At 42.0% G+C, this 22,934-nt stretch overlaps 1 protein-coding gene and 1 long non-coding RNA gene across 4 annotated transcripts in view; one reads left to right on the top strand and one right to left on the bottom strand.

Annotated features, from left to right (window-relative positions):
• Nucleotides 1–22,934, top strand: part of LOC121828643 (uncharacterized) — a 78,563-nt gene that overhangs the window by 35,250 nt on the left and 20,379 nt on the right. For 2 of the 3 annotated variants that reach the window (XR_013053042.1, XR_013053043.1), the window contains exon 4: nucleotides 15,528–15,677. This is a non-coding gene — a long non-coding RNA (uncharacterized LOC121828643). Of the gene's footprint in view, nucleotides 1–15,527; nucleotides 15,678–18,457; nucleotides 18,518–22,934 lie in introns of all 3 variants that reach the window. The other variant, XR_013053041.1, reaches the window with a different exon arrangement.
• Nucleotides 10,555–17,302, bottom strand: LOC102910234 (uncharacterized protein C2orf78 homolog). The gene is made up of 3 exons (XM_006997785.4): nucleotides 16,052–17,302; nucleotides 13,901–14,668; nucleotides 10,555–12,649 (listed from the first exon to the last, which is right to left on the bottom strand). Exons 1-3 carry the CDS (start codon nucleotides 16,056–16,058, stop codon nucleotides 10,773–10,775), a joined length of 2,652 nt encoding a protein of 883 aa, XP_006997847.1. The 5' UTR covers nucleotides 16,059–17,302; the 3' UTR covers nucleotides 10,555–10,772.

The raw sequence follows: 22,934 nt of genomic DNA, 5'->3' as shown, positions 1-22,934 counted from the left end.
GAACTCTTACATCTGATAAACTCTTTCAGTAAAGTGGCAGGATACAAGATCAACTCAAAAGAAAATCAGTAGCCCTCCTATACACAAATGATAAAAGGGCTGAGAAAGAAGTCAGAGAAACATCACCCTTTACAATAGCCACAAATAATATAAAATACCTTGGGATAACACTAACTAAACAAGTGAAGGACCTTTTTGAAAAGAACTTTAAATCTCTAAAGAAAGAAATTGAAGAAGATATCAGAAAATGGAAGGATCTCCCATGCTCATGGATAGGTAGGATTAACATAGTAAAAATGGCAATCTTATCAAAAAGCAATCTACAGATTCAATGCAATCCCCATGAAAATCCCAACACAATTCTTCACAGACTTAGAAAGAAAAATACTCAACTTCATATGGAAAAACAAAAGACCCAGGATAGCCAAAAGAATCCTATACAATAAAGCAACCTTTGGAGGCATCACCATCCCTGACCTCAAACTCTACTATAGAGCTATAGTAATAAAAACAACTTGGTGCTGGTATAAAAACTGACATACAGACCAATGGAATCAAATTGAAGACCCTGACATTAATCCATGCACATATGAACACCTGATTTTTGACAAAGAAGCCAAAACTATACAATGGAAAAAAGAAAGTATCTTCAACAAGTGGTGCTGGCATAACTGGATGTCAATATGTAAAAGATTACAAATAGATCCATATCTGTCACCATGCACAAAACTCAAGTCCAAGTGGATCAAAGACCTGAACATAAATCCAGTTACACTAAACTTAATAGAAAAAAAGGTAGGAAGTACTCTTGAACGCATTGGCACTGGAAACCATTTCCTAAATATAACACCAATAGCACAGACCTTGAGCACAATTAATAAATGGGACCTCTCGAAATAGAGAAGCTTTTGCAGGGTGAAAAACACAGTCAATAAGACATAAAGACAGCCAACAGAATGGGAAAAGATCTTCACCAACCCCACATCTGACAGAGGATTGATCTCCACAGTATATAAAGAACTCAAGAAACTAGACATCAAAATACTAAACAGTCTAATTAAAAAATGGGCTAAAGAGATAAACAGAGAATTCACAAAACAAGAATCACAAATGGCTGAAAGACATTTAAAGAAGTGCTCAACATCCTTAATCATCAGAGAAATGCAAATCAAAACAACTCTGAGATACCCCCTTACACCTGTCAGAATGGCTATGATCAAAAACACCAATGACAGTCAATGTTGGAGAGGATGTGGAGCAAAGTGAACACTCCTCCACTGTTGGTGGGAATGCAATCTTGTACAACCACTGTGGAAATCAGTATGGCGGTTTCTCAGAAAATTAGGAATCGAACTACCTCAAGACCCAGCCATCCCACTCTTGGGCATATACCCAAGGAATGCTGATTTATACCATAGAGATACATGCTCAGCTATGTTCATAGCAGCACTATTTGTAATAGCCAGAACCTGGAAACAACCTAGATGCCCGTCAACGGAAGAATGGATAAAAAAAAAATGTGGTACATATGGAGTACAAATGTGGTACACAATGGAGTACTACTCAGCAGAGAAAATCAATGAAAGCATGAAATTTGCAGGCAAATGGATGGAACTAGAAAAAAATCATCCTGAGTGAGGTAACCCAAACCCAGAAAGACAGCCATGGTATGTACTCACTCATAAGTGGATTCTAGATATAAAATGAAGAATAATCAGACCATAACCCATAGAACCATGGAGGCTATATATATAGCATGGAGGTTCCTAGGACGACTGTGGCTCATAACAAATTTTGGTTTTACTCAATTATTGAAAAAAAATAGCCAAATGAATGGAAACACATGAACTATGAACCAAAGGCTGAGGCCCCCCCCCCAGCTGGATCAGGCCCTCTGAATAGGTGAGACAGTTAATTGGCTTGATCTGTTTCTGAGGCAACTAGTCAGTGGGACCGAGTCCTGTGCTCATTGCATGAGTTGGCTATTTGAAACCTGGAGCTTATGCAGGGACTCTTGGCTCAGTCTGGGAGGAAGGGACTGGACCTGCCTGGACTGAGTCTACCAGGTTGATCACAGTTCTCGGGGGATGATTTTTCCTAGAGGAGGTGGGAATGGGGTGTGGGCTGGGGGTAAGGGAAGGAGGTAGGAGTGGGGAGAATAGGGGAACCCATGGCTGATATGTAGAACTGAATGGTATTGTAAAATAAAATAAAATTAAATTAAAAAAAAGAGATTTGTGGGCTGGAGAGATAGCTCAGAGGTTAAGAGCACCGACTGCTCTTCCAGAAGTCCTTAGTTCAATTCCCAGCACCCACATGGTGGCTCATCACCATCTGTAATGAGATCTGGCACCCTCTTCTGTACATAATAAATAAATCTTAAAAAAGAAAGACTTGTGGCTAGTATCTTCCATGTTATCTTCTCAAGAGACGAGTAATTGGGTAAGAAAGAGAACAAGAGAGAGGTGTTCACTTGATGTTTCTTACTGCTGAAAGCAGGAAGGGAAAGAGAATCCAAACTAGATTGGTATTAAAGAGCCCATCCTGGGATCCCAGTACTTGGAATGTATGAGAAAAGAACAAGGTAAAGGTGACAGAGGATACTCCTCCTGTCTGATGCTGAACACAGGGAAGGGAAAAATCCATGATTCATCATTCCGACGGAGGCCTTTATTAATGGCCAGGTGAAAGCTGGAGAGATAGCCTAGTGGCTAGGAGCTCCTACTGCTTTTGCAGAGGACTCAAGTTTGGCTTTCAGCTCCTATACAGTAGCTCAGTTATCTGTAACTCCAGTTTCAAGATTCTTGTCCCCTCTTCTGGCCTCAATGGGCATTGCACCCATGTGAAGTACATACAGACATGCAGGCAACACATGTAAAATTAAAAATTCCCAAACAGTGAGGCATTAAATGTTTTTTTGTAAATTTCTACAGCTAATTCTGAGTTCATGTTTCTGTTTGTAAAATCCAAGGTTTTGAGGTAAAATTTATTTTAATCATTCTTATTTGATGATAGAATACTTCTGCATGATTGTGATTTTTTTTTAACATTCTTTTTTTTTATTTTTTATTTTATTATTATTATTATTATTATTATTATTATTATTATTTTACAACACCATTCAGTTCAACATAATAGCCACAGAATCCCCTGTTCTCCCCCTCTCGCCCACCCCTCCCCCCAGCCCACCCCCCATTCCCACCTCCTCCAGATCAAGGTCTCCCCCGAGGACCGGGGTTGACCTGGTAGACTCAGTCCAGGCAGGTCCATTCCCCCTTCCCAGACCGAGCCAAGTGTCCCTGCATAAGTCCCAGGATTCAAACAGCCAACTCATGCAACGAGCCCAGGACCTGGCACCAATGCACAGCTGCCTCCCAAACAGATTTTTTTTATTAAAGTATAATATCTGTGTTGTGCAGACTAGTTGTCACATTAACTTTACACAAGATAGAGTCATCTGATAGGAGGCAACCTTAATTGAGAAAATGCCTCCATAAAGTTGAGCTATAGGCAGGCAAACGAACAGTGCATTTTTGTAATTTTTGATTTATGGGAGAGGGCCAAACCCACTCTAGGTGCAGGCATGTCTGGGCTGGTGGTTCTGGGTTTATAAGAAACCCAACTGAGCAAGCCAGTAAGTATTTTTCCTCCATGGTCTCTGTATCAGCTTCTGCTTCCAGGTTTCTGCCTTGAATGCCTGCCCCAACTTCCTTTAATGGTGGACTGTGATATGGAATTGTAAATGTAACGTTCCTCCCAAATTGCTTTTGGTTCTAGTGTTTCATCCCAGAAATGGAAACCCTAAGTAAGACATGCATGTTCCACATTTCACCATAAAACTCTCTCTCTCTCTCTCTCTCTCTCTCTCTCTCTCTCTCTCTCTCTCTCTCTCTCTCCAAAAACCAAGTGGCCAGATGCATAAAACCATGATAATCAGGGAGTATTTATTCTGCCTCTAAAATGATTGAGTTGGGAAAGGTTTTTATTTTTGCTTTTTTTGCCTCCCTCCAAATTATTCAGTGAAATTCCCTTCATTTGTGGAAATTGCTGAGGCTAGCACATCCCAAGTTCAATGGATATGCTTTGCCTTGGAAAGAACACTTTCATGGTCATGGTATCTCCCCTGTCAACTAAGTATGAAGGGGAAAGAATTTAAAGCAGGAAATGAAATGCTCTCTTACATCCTGGCTGGTGAGGCTGTGAAACACAGGGACTTGATGGAATCAATCTGGATGTGATGGCAACATGACATCTCCAAAATTACTGTTTCCACAATAATGCCCTCTACTGATAATTAAATAAGTGAAATCTCAGATAAAGAATTCAAAAGAATACTTATAAGTATTTTTAAAGAACTCAAAGGACACAAACAACTTCTGAGTGTATTCCAGTAGACACAAATGGGAGCTAATAGAGGTTATGAAAATGTAATTCAATAAAGAGAAGTACTGAGTAACAATCAAACCAACAAAAAAAGCTCTTTGGAAAGCTTCAGCATGAGAATGAGTCAGGGAGATCACTACATCAGGGAGGAAGTGAGACTTGCAGGTGAAGATAAGTAGGTGAGATGATAAAAACAGAACACTTGGGTTCCATGAGATGGGAAAGCAGAAAGTTTGAGGTCTATAAGTTGGTACAAACAGGACATTTGAGGGCTATGTGATGATATGCAACACCCACTGTCTTGGTTAGGCTTTTGTTAATTTATCACAAGCAAGAGTTATTGAGGAAGAGAAACCTCAATTGAGATTTCCTTAGGCAATTCTGTGGGGATATTTTCTTGATTAATGATTGTTGTGGGAGGGACCAGCTCACTATGGGCATTACCACTCCTTGGCTGGTAGTCCTTGATGCTGTAATAATGCTCATTGGGTAAGCTAGTAAGCACCATTCCTTCATGGTCTCTGCTTCAGTTCCTGTCTCCAGGTTCCTTCCTTGAGTTCCTTTGCCCTGTCTTCTTTTAATGATGGACTGTGAGCTGTAAGATGAAATAAATCTTTTTCTACCCATGTTGCTGTGGTCATTGTCTTAGTTAGGGTAACTCTAGCTATGATGAAACATTGTGCCGAAAAGGAGGTTGTGGAGGGGAGGGTTTATTTGACTTACACTTCCATATCATAGTCCATCATTGAAGGAAGTCAGGCCAGGAACCTGGAAGAGCCTCCTCCCAGATGACTTTAGTTTGAGTAAGGTTGAGATAAAACTAGTCAACTCAATTGACCCCTTGTCTTGAGACACAAACACATCAGTTTAAAGCTATAACTTTTCCTTTCTTATTCATCCCCAAGATCTTGCATTAATATTAATATCACAATATAAAATATTCCAAGTTTTAAGATTTCCTTGGTTCTTTAAAACTTCAAATAAAGTATCTTTAAATATCCCAATTTTCTTTTCCAAATCCAGGTTCTTTGTAAAACTCCAGGATCTCTTTAAAATTTTAAAGTCTCAACTGTGGGCTTCTGTAAAATAAAAAAATTATTACTCTTTTACTTTAAGAAGGAAGAACTAGGGCACAGTCACAACCAGACCAAAGCCAACCAAACTCTGCATAAATATCACAATGTCCAATGTCTGGGATCTAATGATGGTCTTCTGGGGTTCTCCCAAAAGGCTTATGTCACTTCTCTGGCTCTGAAATCTGCATCATACATAGCTTGTCTTCTAAGATCAGGCTAGTTCTGCTGCACCACTGCTGCTGTTTTTGGTGGTGGTCTCATAGTACTGGTCTCAAAAATACTGGCATCTTCTTCTGCAAGTGGGCTGCAGTTTCTCCAATAGCTTCTTCTGGGCTCTTGTCATGGTGCAAGGTCTCAGCTTTTCTCCATGGACCCCTTCATGCCTTTAAAACCAGTACCGCCCAGGAGACTCTTACACTAACGTTTGGCTGCCAGCATGAGGTTCAACCTTGTTTGCCTCTAGAACACAGCTTCTGTGTGCTGACTCTGAGGAAACACTTACCTGGAGATTTCACTTCAATGGTGCAATCACTGATAATTTCTGAGCTCCAGATAAACAGCATCAATTGTTCCAGTAAAGAAAATGTTTACATTAGTGGTTCTGATCTCTTGTTAATCATAGCTGATTTTCAGTTCCAGCTGACCAGACATCACAGATTCTTCATACAAATGACTTTGAAAAGTCTTTATTTCCCCCCAAAACTTCACAAGTCAGGACTCCATTGTTTATATTGCTGTCAAAATTCTTATTTCCCATCTCGCACGAAACAGCCAACTGAGTCCTCAATATTCAAAGGCTTTTCTAGCCCATAGTTCTAAAGTTATTCCACATTCCTCCCCAAAACAACATGGTCATGTCTGTCACAGCAATACCCCATGATCATGGTACCAACTTCTCTTGTGATGCTGAACACCATGACTAAAAGTAGGTCAGATTGGAAAGGTATTATTTGGCTCACACTTCCACATCATTGTCCATCACTGAAGGAAGTCAGGGAAGGAACCTGGAGGCAGGAGCTGAAGTGGAGGCTGTAGAGGAGTGCTACTTACTGGCTTGCTCCTCATATATTGCTCAGTCTGCTCTCCTGTAAATTGCAGGACCACAAGCTTAGGCATAGCCCTATCCACAGTGGACTGGGCACTCCTCAATCCATCACTAGTGAAGAAAATGCCCTACAGCTTGCCTATAGCTTGATCTTATGGAGGCATTTTCTTTCTTTTGCTTTCTTGGAATCAGTGTTTTAATTGTTTTTTTTTTTAATATTTTGAAGACATGAATGAATCCAGCACATTCATTAACGATATGCCAAAAGGAAGGATATTTGAAAAATGCGGAGGCATTTTCTTAATTGAGGTTCCCTCGTCTCAGATGTGTGTCTGAGTATTCCCTCTTTAGCTTGTGTCAAGTTGACATAAAACTAGCCAGTACAATCATATTCTTTATCACACCAATAGAAACCAAACTAAGACTGCAACTCTATGAATCATGAGCATGGAAAAAAGGCAAGAATTCTGTTCTAAAGGCATTTTCAATAAACTCATAAAAAACTTTCTCAAATCTTGGGGAAGTTATTCCCAATTTATGTACAGGAGGTATTTATTACTACGAGTATCAAAGAAATAAATGCAATGAAAGTTCTCCCCAGGTAACCATATATTCAAAATACTAGCTATATGAAACATGTGACATTGAAAGATGCAAGAGAGAAATACCAAGTGGTATATAATGGGAAACCCATCAGAAGAACATACTATTGAAAAGTCTGGTGAGCTAGGAATAATATATTTCATACTCTGGAAGACAACTTGTGACCTATTGAACTGTAGCTAGCAAGACTCTGCCATAACTAAAGTAGAAAGAAAAACTTTCCACGATAGAAACTGGCAAAAGTCATTCATGGTCACTAAACTAACAACATAGAAGATACTAGAAGGCTAAAAACTGCCATACTTATAATGGCAAGAATTAATATTATGAAAATGGCTATCAAGTCAGTCTGCAAGTTGAACAGTGATCTCCACCAAAATCCAAATGCCAGTCTTCCCATGTGTAGGAAAAAACTCTGAATAGTCACATATGGACCCGCAAAGCCCCCCAGATAACTTAATTAAGACTGGGCAAAAACATTAATGCTGGTGATATTGCCTGTCCTGACATGAAGTAATATTACAGAGCAGCAGTAACAAAATCAGCACAGTACTGGCAGAAAAACAGACACATCCATTAATGGTGTGTAGAGGACTGAGATATAAATCCACACAGCTAAAGAGAACTGTTTTTGGACAAAAATACCAAGCATAGGCTATGCAGAAAAAACAGAATCAGCACTTTTTTTTTTACTGGGAAAAGTGGATGTTCACTTGTAGAAGAATAAAACTAGATTCCTATCTCTTACCCTGTATTAAACTTAAGTCCAAATGCTCCTAAGAATTTAATGCAATAATTGAAACTGTTAGAGGAAAAAGTAAACACTTAATACAGAACCAAACAATGACTGATAATAACCTCTGTCATTCAGAAAGTGATGCCTACTATTAACAAGTGGAACCTCATAAACTCAAAAAGCTCCTGCCAAGCAAGAGAAACAGTGAGGAGGCAGCCCATAGAATGGAAGAAAGTCTTTAGGTCTCTACATCTGATAGAAGATTACTATCTAGGGTGCAAGGAACTAAAAAGTTAAGAGAAAACATCCTAGTTAATAACTCATGAATTAAAAGATACTTCATAGCCGGGCAGTGGTGGCGCAAGCCTTTAATCCCAGCACTCGGGAGGCAGAGGCAGGCAGATCTCTGTGAGTTCGAGGCCAGCCTGGGCTACCAAGTGAGTTCCAGGAAAGGCGCAAAGCTACACAGAGAAACCCTGTCTCAAAAAAAAAAAGATGAAATTCACCTGGCCAACACACACACACACACACACACACACACACACACACACACACACACACAAAATGTTCAACCTCACTGGTTATCAGAGAAGTCCAAATTAAGATTACATTACATTCATTTTACTTCAGTTAGAATGACACTAATTAAGTCAAGAAATGACAAACTGTGTCAAGAACACAAACTGAAGAAAAACATGTCACTGGTGAGGAGATAAGTTAGCAAGTACAGGAGTTGTAACAGGCCCCCAGACCTTAGCACAAGGGACACCATGTTGGAGGCATCATTCTGACTTCAGAACCTAGCATGTAGGCCCCAACACCTGCTAAAATGGGAACAAAGTCCTAATCCTCAAAGACAAAATCAATAATTCTAGGGTCTAGGAAAGCCCCTAAATGTACAAGTCTCGCCTGTTTTTGGGCTTCTGTACTTCTGCTTCTTGCAAACTGTTCTTGCTCACTAAAGCATGTCAATCCAGGACATAGTTTTTGTGCTTTAAAGACCAGAGGCAGTGAGGCTCAGGGCTGCATGGTTTGTGCAGGTTGAGGCTCAGGGCTGCATGGTTTGTGCAGGTTTCCCATGCAGCTGCTGGCCAGAAATACAGACTTTCTATTCAGCCATAAGAGTGTCCACGTGTGCTTTTTGCTAGAGTCACAACACAACAGAATCACAATGGAGGTTCTTGAAAAATTAAAAACCAATCTTCCACATGATCCAGTTATACCACTCCTGGATATTTACAAGAAGGATTTCAACTTATTATATTAGGGACATATCTGCACATCAATATTGATTACAGCAGAATTATATTAGTCAAGGTTCTCTAGAGGAATAGAACTGATAGAATCATTCAATCTATCTCACTATATATAGAAAGGGGATTTATTAGAGTGACTTACAGGCCATGGTCTATCAAGTCTAACAGTGACTATCTACCAACAGAAAGTTCAAGGGTAGAGTAGTTGTTCAGTCCATGAGGCCAGATATCTCAGTTGTTCTTCAGTATGCTCTGGAATCCTGAAGAAGTAGGATCTAATGCCAGTGAAGAAATGGATATGCTAGCAAGAGCAAGGGCAAGCAAGCAAAGAGCAAATAGCTTCCTCCTTCCATGCCCTTTATATAGGCTGCCACTAGAATGTATGACCCAAATTAAAGGTAGATCTTCCCATCTCAAAAGACTTCATATGATTTAATAAATTTTTTAATGAAGAAAAATCCCTCACAGGTGGACCTAATCAACCAATTCCACATGTATTCAGGTTGACACCAAATACAGCCTTTGCAACAGTCCACAGCAGCAACATTAGGGAAATAGCCTGGGTGTCAACAACAGAGAAAGGTATAAAGAAAATGTGATGTATTAACATGGTGGAAAATTATTAATTCATAAAATGAATGCAATTATGTTTTGTTCAGGAAAAAAATCTGTAGAGATTATCATATAAATTAACCAGGCTCAGTAAACTCTCCATGTTTTCTTTCATATGTTTCCCCGACCGCGCAGCTGGAGCGTGAAATCTGGGGAGGGACTCCGAGGTTATGCCGAGGTTAAACAGCACTCTAGACACCCAGTTTCAGTTCATCAGGGAAGCAGCTCTCTTTATTCATACCAACATGGGTTTATATACCCCTCTAACAGCCGGAGTCAAGGAATGGTTACTCTGTATCCGTAGGCAAGCCGGATACTGTTTTCCAAACAGGAAAAACCACAGGAGAACTGATCCCCAGCACCCTCCAGAACCCAACTGCACATTTTTCACACAAACAACTTAACTGGGACAGGACAAAAAAGGGCATTTAAAATTAAGGCAGCAAACTTACTGCTGCCAACAATATGTGATTCCTAGATTATATTTACATAAATGAAATCCTATGTGTGTATGTTTCATGAAATTAGAGGCAAAGCTCTGTAGAAGAAAAATGTTGTCTAAGGGCTATGGGGAGAGGTAAGAAATGGTCAGACTGTGGATATGGAGGAGGTGTGCTCAATACTCAGTATGTGCTTCAAGACATACCATGTCCAGTGAATGAAAAACTCCAGAATAATAATTTTAATACAACTAGAACATTTAATTGATTTAATATTTAAAATATTTTGAGTTTTATTTAATATAGAATATGATATTATACTTAGAAAATGTAAAAATTAAATTATCAAAGTTAAGGTAAATATTGAAAGATATATTACTCACAAATGAAATAACAGACTTAAGACTTTTTAGGGAGTTTTACTAAGTACTCAAATATATGTGAATATAGACATTTTGTATATCCATCTATATCTACATAGTCATCTGTATTCCTACATTTGGACCCGTGTATCTATACATTTCATTTAAGTCTTTAAACCCCATGTGTACATGTGTATCGTATTTATGTCTCTTCTTGTCCACATTGAAAAGCACTTTGCTCCAAAAACCTGGCCTGCCCTTACATTGCATAGCCATAATATCGAGAAATTTCCATATCCTTCTCCCTCTGAAGGAAAAGCTGCCGTTTGCCCAGAGAAGTGTACTTGGCGGCATTCTCTCTCTCCTGTTGAGCCCGCCTTTTCATGGCCTCCCTCTCTGGCCTCTGCTCTTCTGTGATGGGCTGTGAGATGACTGGCCCTGGAATGTCAACTTGCCTCCATGGAATTGGTTGGCGGCTGAAGTCTTGCAGCAGATACTGGATTTGAGGTTTGGGAGGTGATGGGGCCTTGTTCTTGTCAGCAGAGGCAAGCTCCCTCTGTAGTGAAGGGTGAGATGATGCCCTGTAGGATACTGGCCTACGGACAGCTGGCTGAGGCCCAGGGCAACACTGGATGGGGTTGGTGATGTTATCTTGTGTGGCACTGGTAGCAATAGGCAGAACTGGCTTGTCAGAGGCCATCAAAGAAGTTCTGGCCGGAGCTGGTTGGGATGGCTTGGGTATGGTAGACTGAGCCAAGTAGGAATGAGGCCTCACAGGGTAAACTGTAGTGGGTCTGCGTGAAGCCAGGGAGAGAGGCTTTCTAGAAACAGGTCTGGCTTGAGGCTTGTCCAGGGCTGGGAAAGGCAGTGGTACTAACTTGACCTTCCCAGGTGGGGGCAGCTCATAGTGGGATGGCGATGGACACTCCTTGTGAGCACTGCTTTCTGGTCTCTGAGCATCACCCAGGGCCTTAATAGGGCCTTGGCCATCACATGGCACATCCAGAAGTGATGTGTTGACTGGGCCTGTTCTGGGATCTTTGTTGCTACTGAAGTTTAGCCGAGCCCGGGAGGAAGAGATGCCAGTTTTGTCCTCACTCTTCTTTCCCAGTGGGTGAAAGACCTGCACAGATGCCAGCATGTGCATGCCGAGGTGAGTTCGAGGTTTTTTAAAGCTGTTGTGGCTGAGCTCAGGTGGATTCCTCTTCCTCTTGTTCTTTGGCATGGTGGTCTTTTCTTCTGCCTTGACTCTGTTTCTTGACTGCTTAAGCTCCTCTGTTTTCTTGCAGTTGTTTTCTCTGGATCTCTTGGTCTTGTCTTGCCCCTGAGCCCTAGCTCTGCTGGGCCTGCTGGCTGTGACTTTCTGGGCTTTGCTCTCCAAGTGCTTGGGCATGTTGTCAATAGCCCCTTCACTGGACCCAGCACTGCCCACAGCCTCTTCTCCCTCCACCAGGTCCTGGAGCTGGATTCTGGCCTGAGGAGACCCATCAAGCATCTCAGAGGCTTTCTGACCATTCTTTCTCACTTGGTCCATGGGTACACTGATGGTGCTGGAGCTTTCCTGGGCCTGATCCATCCTGATGTTTTTGGATTGGGTTGCTGTGGGATCTTGGAATAGGTTCAGTTCAGTGAGGGAGTTGAAGAGTTGGGGAAGGTGAATGTCTGCCACCAGTGTAGTCATGTCTGCAAAGTCCATGCTGGAGCCCATCACATGCTCTGCAGGCTCATCCTGATCAAGGCTGCTGCTTCCCAAGGTGGCATTGTCAGGAGAAAGCTTCTGCCTAAGGCCCCCAGAATCAGTGTAGTTCAGGGCCTGCTGCATGTTGGCATGTGCTAAAGGGAGAAGTGAGGGGTCTTGGTTTTCTTTTATGCCCTCATAGGCATCCAGAGAAGTTGATAGATCATCTGTCATCAAATCCAAGTCATTATTCTCTGTTTGTTCCAAGCTTGGAGCAGAAGGCAAGGGCAGGAATTCTGAAGAACTGTCAATGGGGGCAGTTAATGACCTGTCCCCAATGACAGGTGGTGTCTTCATCTGGACATCCTGGGTGCAGGCATTGCAGAGGTCTGGACTCTGCAGCAGACAGAGTGTCTGGCCTGAAGTTGTAAATCCCAGAGATGTCTCCATTTTCATCACTGAAAAAGAGTCAAGGAAGAAGTCAGTGCCTGGTAAGTGAGGTGCTCCTCACTTTCAGTGCACCTCAGTACTCAGACCCCTACTGCAGTGGGAAAGGCATTCCCATGAGCTCTCCTTGAGTAGCATCTCTGTTGGGAGACTTGTGACCACTCTGATATTTCTGGTAACCATGTGATATCATGTTTTCTCTGATGTTTGTGTTTTCCTCAGTGTTTGTATGTTGTGTGCATGCATAGTGATCATGGGGAGGTTAGAGAATTCCCTTGCTGTGTGGTTCTCCCTTTCCTTTCCCATGTTTTTGAAAGAGTGACCCTCATTTCCTTGGAAGTTTGCTATTAGGCAGCTTGTCTGGTCCATAATTTTCAAGAACTTCCTTGTGTCTGCCAACTTCTTGCTATAACTCAAATGCCCCCAGTAGCCTGGCTTTTTAAGTGGGTTAAGGTATCCAAACCCAGTTCCTCACTCCTGCAAGGCAATCCTTTCAACAGCCCTGGATTTCCTCCAGCCTCACATTTTACAACCTTGTTATTAATGATGTGAAAATTGGTTTAAGAAGGTGAAATCTTTGGGTTTGAGTGTGACTGTGTAGTAGAGAACATGTCCTAATGATCATGCATAGCCTTGGCTCACCTCTGAATAACCATAGCTAAAGAAAAGGAAAGAGAGCAAGAGAGTGAGAGAGTGAGAGAGTGAGAGAATGAGACAGAGAGACAGAGAGAGAGAGAGAGAGAAGAGAGAGAAGCTTTGCCCAACTTAGCAGTTGTACTCTGGTACACCAGGTATACTGGACTCTCAATGTACTTATATTTGTAAGAGAATGGCAGGGCCAGCACTTGGAATCTGGCAGTAATACTTCTTCTGGGACAGATTTGGAGTTGCAATGCTCTAGAGTCAAAATTCAACACAGAGAAAATAAAGTGTTATCAAACAGAAATGCCTTGGTGTCCTCTAAATCCCTGAGCAATAGATTAGGAAGGAGGTGATTGCTGTGTAATGGTGCAAGGGACTGATTAGCTAGGTCAGTGATGTGTGTGTCTGTGGTGTGCTCCATGGACATGTCTTAATGGAGGATGGATGCCAGTCATTGCCCTGCATTGTCAGTCATCATAGAGACTGAAGATGGTGAGCCAGAACAAGGCTGAGCTCTCAGGACTCCCATTTTTCTCCCATGTGGAAATCCACTGATGAAAGGTAGAGCTGTGTCTCCTTTGAGTGCTGATGTCACTCACTCACCTCTTGGCTCTACTCACCTTGAAGACTGGTGTCTGGCATGTCTTGAGCAGGTGTGGGATAGTAGATGGCAGAGGTGGAGAAGGGTGTTTGGACATTTGTTGGCTGAATCTCCTTTAGCATCATCACCATCTCTGGTTGCAGGGCAGGGGCTTGACATTCAGAGTATGACACAGAGCCACAGGCCTGCAGGCACTGCCCAAGTTCTCCAGCCATCAGAGGGCCCAGGCTGTTGAGGTCATAGTAATAGACTTGGCTACCCTCCTGGTGGGAAGGTGCCAGGCTGTATCCTTGATTTGGCACCTGTGGTGGTGTGGCCTGAACAAGGTTGGCAGAAAGTGGACAAGTTGGACAGGCAAGGACTAAGGCATTGGGATCTAAAATATTATCACCCTGGGCTGTCCTAGAGAAGGAGGAGAATGTGGTATTCTGGTCAGTGATAGTTACAGTGAAGTCCTGGAGTGCAGCTCCCCTCTGGTCAGTGCTTCCCGTGGGATCCCACTGGAGAACACCTGGATAGGAGAGTTCTGAGGCAGAGCTCTGGCCCTGGTCAGTCAGTGCAGTCACCATGGTTGTGCCAGCTGGTAGGTAAGGGTAGGCACTGTCCATGAGCTGCTGGCAACAAGTGCTGGAGTCTGATGGCAGGAGCCATGCTGCACTCACAGCTGGGGTGGAGACTCTGGAGAAGTTGCACACACTTCCTGATAAGGGCGTGGCATTCCTCAGCACAGGCACAGAGGGCTGCAGAGCACATTCTGTCCCAAATAAAGGTGCACTTTGGAAATTTTCTGTAGGAAGCAAGAGGACAGTAGGAAAAATGGTGAGAAGGAATCCTTCTAGTTTCCTGTGGGGAGCTGTGTTATCATCAGTTTGTACTGTCTGGGAGAGTCTAAGACCTATGTTCCCTTACATATCCCAAACAAAATGGTTAAGAATGATTCTTGGTAATGGATAGGATGACACTCATTTAATGAGCTGCCTGTTCTTCCTGTGTGGGCATGGACTTCCTAGTTGATCCATGTTGACTCTTGCTCTGACCTAGACAACACCCTTCTTTGCCCTGCTTTGTCTTGTTCTTGTACCTGCTGTGGTACTGTGTCACACCTGTATCCCAGAACAGAAGTGTTTAAAGTAGGAGAACCTTAGACAGCTTCTCAAGCCTGTGCCTTTGTCTTGTTCTGTGCCAATCTTCCTCTATGTAGAGAGATAAGGTCAGTCTGGTTTTGAAATCACACAGACTGGCCTGCCTCTGTATTGTAGATTTTTTCCATGTCCACCAGACTTGTATCTAATCTGAGCTTTCTTAAGGAAATGATGTATCAGGAATTTCATAGATATGTACTGTATTTAGCTAAGAATTCATTCCTCCTCTAGCTCTTCCTGTTCCCCTCTACTCCTTGTATAAGTCATTACTTCTTGTTTTTATATAACCATTAAGCACATATGCATATATGACTACATGAATATAACCTGATGATAACATTTCATGTTGATTGCCTATGTTTCACATGACATCTTGGGACTAATAATATAGTATGGCGTTCATCTCTGAATAAGATTGTTTCATAATTTAATAGTTGGTTAAATTGATTCTTCAATGAACACTTCCTCAGTAATTGTTAATTTCTTGTAACTCTTCTATTTCAGAATCCTTGTGAGAATTCCTGCACATACTGGTGTGTCAGTTCTGTCCAGAGAACAGCTGATTGTGGAGTACCCAGCCCATGTTGATAACATCCAACATAACCAGTGCTCAAAAGATGTGGAGAATGCTGTGGAAGATAGGCTGGATAGACTGTAAGAGCCAGGGATCAGAGGAGGATGTTGTTTTCTATATGTGACAGGTTACCTTTACCTAGACTATCTCAACAGTGTGGCTGCCTAACAATGGCTTGGGATATGATAATGTCTTGTGCCTCTTTATTTAATCTGTGGTTATCTGTAGCATTCAGTTCCAAACAGCCTTTGTGTACCTCCAGAGTCACCTCTGTAGTTTGTCTTCTTTTATTTCCATATTTTCTAACCCCAGTAGGAACCAAATCTAAATGTGACATTCAATTCCAGCTATCTCTATCAGCATCAATAGTATTCCTGTTAATCAAAAATTTAAAAGTATAGTAAATATAAGGGAGAAGTGATCAAAAGAAATGTTTTAAAGTTTCTTTCCTTACCTGCCATGGTTGGAGGAAGAGTATCAGCAACCCACAGTACAATGGAGGAAGATAATTGGTTGTCCTTGTCTGATCAGCTGACCTGAGTGGCAAATGTGTCCAGTATCAGACAGCACTTACTGTGCTGTCTGTGATGATCTGTGATGATCCAAATTTGTTTATAGGCATCTCTATGGCAACCACAAGAACCTACCAGGTGGTAGTAGGGCTGGAGGGAGATTGATGTCATAAATGGGGCAGCAGCCAATGGGAATTCTGAGCTAAAAGATGGGATTGGTTGGAGAGGATGCCAGGAGACCAACTGTAGCCATGGAAGCTGAGGTGTGGAGTAGTGAAAGGAGGCAATCCTGGCATGCATGGAAGTCCCCTTTCCCATAAGGTTTAGTCCAGGGTATTGGCAGTGCTTCATATAAGGTTCCCTGATGAAGCTGTGTCTACTGTTCCTATGAGGTGTCACCTTCCAAGCAGAAAGTGTTCCATCAGCATACACTATAATACAGTCAGTAGCTTTGGGCAGCATGGAGAGGAACACCTAGGTAGAGGGACCTCAGGTGAGAAACAGTTTCAGTTGATCTGATTTATGAGCTGTCAGCATCTGTCTATGACCCAAAGAAGAGATCAAAGGGCTCCTTTGTGGCTGTGTTGAAGGACAGGACTGAGAGTATTGAGAGCACCTTGGAGATGAACTCCAAGACTCTTTATTTGTCTTATCCTAGAGGCCTTCCTTAGTCTGTGTCAGCCCAGGTACTACTCACATCTCTCTTCTCTGCTTTTCATCCCTTTTTGGTAGGGTTTGATTCTTGGACTGGCATGACCTTGTATCCTTACAGTGGTAGTGGTGGGCAGTATCATGGTGAACTTCCAGAAGCAACGGTCTTCTGTTCATCGTGAAGATGCTTATAATTGGATGCTGCTGGTAGAAGCAAGCACCTGAGGGGATTATGGTGAGCCTGGCTGCACATGTTACCTCTTTCAAACTTGTTGCTGTTTTGCTGCCCAGACACATCTACCTCTGGATGTTTTCTCTTCTTCTGGTCTTTTGTTTTCCTGAGATAGGCAAGTCTCTGTAGCCCCTGTTGTTTGAGAACTCACTGTGTATCTCACTCTGGCTTCAGACATGTGGGCATTCTTTTTATCTTGCCTCCCATCTTATATTATAGTGGTTATTAGGCATTGAGTCTGGCTGCCTTCTCTCTTCATCCACAAGTATAATGAGTGTGGCAGTTACTGAACCTTCTTCCTCCTGGCAACAGTCTTTGCAGAATTCCGGGCTTCTAGCATCCTCCACCATGCTTTTTTTTTCTGAGAAAAGGCTAAATAGAGATGGAACACCTGGAGCAGGAAGGCATTTGTTGGTGTGTGGTATTGGGTTACATGAAAAAAAGCAATGTAGGTGTTTTTGTAAGTGTTGCAGCTGGGTGGAATGGGATCCTGGCAGTTGAGAGTCAAGGAATACTACAAAGTCAACTTATGCATAGCAGCTTACATGCTTGCTCCAGGGAAAGGTTTCTCCAATGTAACAACTCTGGTTTACTACAGGAAGGTTTCCCCAGCGAAAGTGTTACAGTTCTGTTCTGCTCTGCTCCCACTCTGGCTAATGTTACTTCTCTGAGCTGCTCCATTCTGGCAAAAGAAGGTCTCACCCAAACCTCATTCAAGAGATTTATTGGGAGGGAAGATTTGAGGAGGGTACCTGCCTCCACCAGGGTGGAAAAAGGCAGTTCCCAACTGAACAAGTACAAGGGCTTATGTAGGGCTTCTTAGTGGGACAGTTTTCACAGGAGGAAGCTTCTCAGATTTTAACTCCCTAGTTTGGAAAATCTGGAGATTGGTTAGATTTTGTGCTCAGGGATTGGTTGGTTTTTGTGCTGAGTCAGGGGCAGAGTGTGTTTCTTTGGCTCTGGTTTCAGGGTCAGCATGTTTCTTTGGCTGGCTCTTTTATCCTACAATTTTGCTTTATATTTGAAAAAAAAAAAAAAGAACAGCCCATTTCCCATCTCAGTGTATCTTCACAGATAGGAATGAGGCATTTTGTTGAAATATGGGGAAATCTTGTGTGTTTCCTCATTTTGGATTTTGATTGTTATTCTTTTCAATCATTCACTGGTGGGTTCATAGGCTGTATTATGGCATAAGTGTAGTATGCATTCATATACATTTCTTATTATAACTGCCTCAAAAAGCACTAATATGTCAGTCTTTATTGAAAATGACCCTGGAGACTGTTTAGCTCTCCTCCTGCATTCACATGAGCTGTCAGCACTTTCTCTTGGGACCTCTTTTACACTGAGCCAGTGCTGTAGCTTGCAACTACACGCCCAGCTCAGTAGACCTGTTCCTCCATGCAGATTGTTTTATATTTTGTAGTGCTTGGCAAAACTGCAATAATAATGTCCTTTTTTATAGGCCAGATGACTGCTTCTGTCCTTCCCCTTCCAGTTTTCTTCATGACTCATGACTTGTCAGGTAATGTGAAACATTCCAAGTGGCAATGACTGAAAGTCTCCTTTCAGTCCAGGCTCCTGGTTGTAGACTTCTCAGAAAAAACACTTGTCCTCCTGTAGCAGTGTAGACACAAGTGAGTAGAATGTCACTGGAACTGTGTTATTGAGATGTTTGAGAGTGGAGAGAAAATGATAGATGGGTAGATAGATAGATGATAGATGAATAAGAAAAACTATGTTCTGTTTTTAATTTTCATCTTTTTTTTTTTTTTTTTTTTTGGTTTTTCGAGACAGGGTTTCTCTGTGTAGCTTTGCGCCTTTCCTGGAACTCACTTGGTAGCCCAGGCTGGCCTCGAACTCACAAAGATCCGCCTGCCTCTGCCTCCCGAGTGCTGGGATTAAAGGCGTGCACCACCACCGCCTGGCTTTTGTGTTTTTTCTTTTTCACTTTTCCTAATTAAGAAATTTTCTACTCACTCTATATACCACCCACAGATCCAACCTCCTCTCTGCTCCCACCCCCTAGCCCTCCTTCCCAAGCCACCTTATATACTCCAAATCAAGGTCTCCCATGGGGAGTCTGCAGAGCCCAGCACATTGAGCCTAGGCAGGTCCAAGCCCCTCCCCACTGCACCAAGGCTGCGCAAGGCACCACAGTGCAGGCACCAGGCTCCCAACAGCCTGCCCATGCACTGGGGATGGATCCCAATCCCCCTGCCTGGGTGTCTCCCAAACAGTTCGAGCCAAACAACCGTCTTCTGTTTGCAGAGGGCCCAGTCTGGCCCATGGGGAGCTCCACAGCCACTAGTCCACAGTTTATGGGATTCCACTAGTGTGACCAGTCATCTCTGCACATCTTCCCATTATGATCTCGATGTCCCTTGCCTGCAGAATCCTTCCTCTCACTCATCGATTGGGTTTTCAGAGCTCAGCCTGGTTGCCTGGCTGTGGATCTCTGCCTCCATCAGTCACTGGACAAAGGCTCTATGATGACAGGGTATTCACTAGACTGGCCACCAGAGTAGACCAGTCCAGGCACCTCTGGACCACTGCCAGCAGTCCAAGATGTTGTCATCCTTGTGGATTCCTGAGTGCCTCCCCAGCCCTCTTCCTATTTCTTCCCCTGTCTCTTCCTATTTCCATGATCTATCATGGTATATCCCTCCCTCCCCTCCCACTCTGTCCCTGTTCCAGCTTGACCCTCCCATTGCCCTATGTTGTAATCCCCCCTCCTCACCCTATGCCAACCCCCCCACTCCCAGTCTGCTCATGTAGATCTCATCCACTTCTCCTTCGCTGGGCCATTCGTGTTAGCTAGCCTCTCTGAAGCTGTGGGTTGCAGTCTGGCCATAATTTCCTTCACATCTAGTATCCACTTATGAGTGAGTACATACTATGTTTGTCCTTCTGAGGGTTACCTCACTCAAGATGATATTTTCTAGTTCTATCCATTTGCCTGCAAATTTCATGATATCGTTTTTTTTTTTTTAACTGCTGAGGAGTAAAAAACACTCCATTGTGTATATGTACCACATTTTATTTATCCATTCTTCAGTTGAGGGGCATCTAGGTTGTTTCTAGGTTCTGGCTATTACAAACAATGCTATAAACATAGTTGAGCATATGTCTTTGTGGTAAGATTGAACACTTCTTGGGTATATGCCCAAGAGTGGAATAGCTGGGTCTTGAAGACTTATTCCCAATTTTCTGAGAAACTTGTATTGCTTTCCGGAGTGGCTGTACAAGTTTGCATTCCCACCAACAGTGTAGCAGTGTTCCTCTTGCTCCACATCCTCTCCCACATAAGCTGTCTTCTTCAATGTTTTTTTTTTATCTAAGCCATTCTGACAGGTGTAAGATGGTATCTCAGAGTTGTTTTGATTTGCAATTCCCTGATGATTAAGGATATTGAGCAATTCCTTAAATGTCTTCCAGCCATTTGAGATTCTTCTGTTGAGAATTCTCTGCTAAGCTCTGTAGCCCACTTTTTAATTGGACTGTTGGGTATTTTGAAGTCTAGCTTTTTCAGTTCTTTATATATTTTGGAGATCAACCCTCTGTCAGATGTGGGGTTGGTGAAGATCTTTTCCCATTCTGTAGGCTGTCATTTTGTCTTATTGACCATGTTCTTTGGTCTACAAAAGCTTCTCAGTTTCAAGAGGTCCCATTTATTAATTGTCGCCCTCAGTGTCTATGCTACTGTTGTTATATTTAGGAAGTGGTCTCCTGTACCAATGCATTCAAGACTACTTCCTACTTTCTCTTCTATTAGGTTCAGTGTAACTGGATTTATGTTGAGGTCTTTGATCCACTTGGACTTGAGTTTTGTTCATAGTGACAGATATGGATCTATTTGGAATCTTCTGCATGGTGACATCTAGTTATGCCAGCACCATTTGTTGAAGATGCTTTCTTTTTCCCATTTTACAGTTTTGGCTTCTTTGTCAAAAATTAAGTGTGTATACACGCGTGCAGATAAATGTCAGTGTCTTCAATTTGATTCCATTGGTCCACATGTCATTTTTATGCCAGTTCCAAGCTGTTTTTTATTACTGTGGCTCTATAGTAGAGCTTGAGGTCAGGGATCATTATGCCTCCAGAGGTTGCTTTATTATACAGGATTCTTTTAGCTATCCTATGTTTTTTTTTTTTTCCATATAAAGTTGAGTATTGTTCTTTCAAGGTCTGTGAAGAATTGTGTTGGTATTTTGATGGGGATTGCATTGAATCTATAGATTGCTTTTGGTAAGATTGCCATTTTTACTATGTTAATCCTGTCTATTCATGAGCATGGGAGATCTTTCCATTTACTGATATCTTCTTTGATTTCTTTCTTCAGAGACTTAAAGTTCTTATCAGACAGGTCTTTCACTTGCTTAGTTAGAGTTACCCCCAAGGTATTTTATATTATTTGTGGCTATTGTAAAGGGTGATGTGTCTCTGATTTCTTTCTCAGCTCATTTATCATTTGTAATTAGGAGGGCTACTGATTTTTTTGAGTTAATCTTGTATCCTGCCACCTTACTGAAGGAGATGATTAGCCGTAGGACTTCCCTGGTAGAATTTCTGGGGTCACTTAATTATACTATCATATCATCTGCAAATAGTGAAAGTTTGACTTCTTCCTTTTTATTTCGTATCCCCTTGATCTCCTTTTTGTAGAAATAACCGTCATTTTCAATAAGAAATACAGAACCAATGCAAAGATGAAAGCCCAAGAAGTCAGAGCTAAGAGCCTTACCCTTCACTCTGCTTCAGCTATCCTCTTCAGCCAATAGAGCTACTTCCTGTGTGTTCGTCTTTATAAAGACTTTCTATTCTGCCTTCTCATTGGTTGTAATCCCAACCACATGACCGCCTTGTCACTGCCTGTCTGTACAGACCTCCAGGTCTTCTATGGTTGGTATTGAGATGAAAGGCATGTGTCTCCATGCTGGCTGTATCCTTGAACACACAGAGATCCGCCTAGCTCTGCCTCCCAAGAGCTGGGATTAAAGGCATGCGCCACCAATGGCTCTGCTATGGCTTGCTATTAGCTCTGACTCCTGGGCAACTTTATTTATTAACATACAAATAAAATCACATTTCAGTACAAATAAAATATCACCGTATTTCCCTTTTTCTATTTTAATAAAAAAGGAAAAAGATGATAACTAACATAAGAAAAGCTATATACAAAAGTACAATAACTATATACCATATATATAAGTAATAAATACCTAAACCATGTCTAGTCCATTTGTATTTGACAAATTCAGAGAAAATAATTCCATTATCTATCCTATTTTGGTAAATCAAAAATATACCTAATTCACTTTCTATCCTAACTAATCTTCAACTATAACTAACTAATCTTTAACTCCCTCAGAGATCCAAGAAGGAAAATAATATTACCTAAAAACACAGGAAATGCATGCAAGCAACTTCCAAAAAATTTGTGAGTTGACAGAAATAGCCAGCTGCCTGGATAGTCACCAAGGTTTCTCCGTAGTGTTGTGGCATCACCTTCAGCCTATAGGCTTAGCGTATCTGACAGACTCATTTGTGAAGTAGGATGTACACAAGGTCAATAGTTCAACCTCACATTGGGTAAGAGCAAGTACATGTACCAGAAACACCTGAATTCCACTAGTGTCTTGTCATGATTCAGGATTTTAAATTCTGGAAATTGTTGATTTTTTTTTTTAAATTCAGCTGTCCATTCTTCTTGGCTATGTGTGTGTGGCTTCATCTCAGCATCCTCTTCTTCTTCATATCCCTCTATTAAATGCCAGTCTACTATTGAGAGTTGTGAGTTTACTTTTCAAGAATAACTGATTTAGCTTCAGGGATGGTGCCATATTGTCCTGGCCTCAGAAGATGCCTTTTGATAAAGCCATAACCACACTTGTTTTGGCAAGAATCAAGAGTCCTTTGTTTCATGTCTTGTCTGTCCTGTT

The sequence above is a fragment of the Peromyscus maniculatus genome, chromosome 1 (genome assembly GCF_049852395.1).
Source record: "Peromyscus maniculatus bairdii isolate BWxNUB_F1_BW_parent chromosome 1, HU_Pman_BW_mat_3.1, whole genome shotgun sequence".
Taxonomy (NCBI): Eukaryota; Metazoa; Chordata; class Mammalia; order Rodentia; family Cricetidae; genus Peromyscus; species Peromyscus maniculatus.
This window is presented reverse-complemented; position numbering and strand designations above follow the sequence as displayed.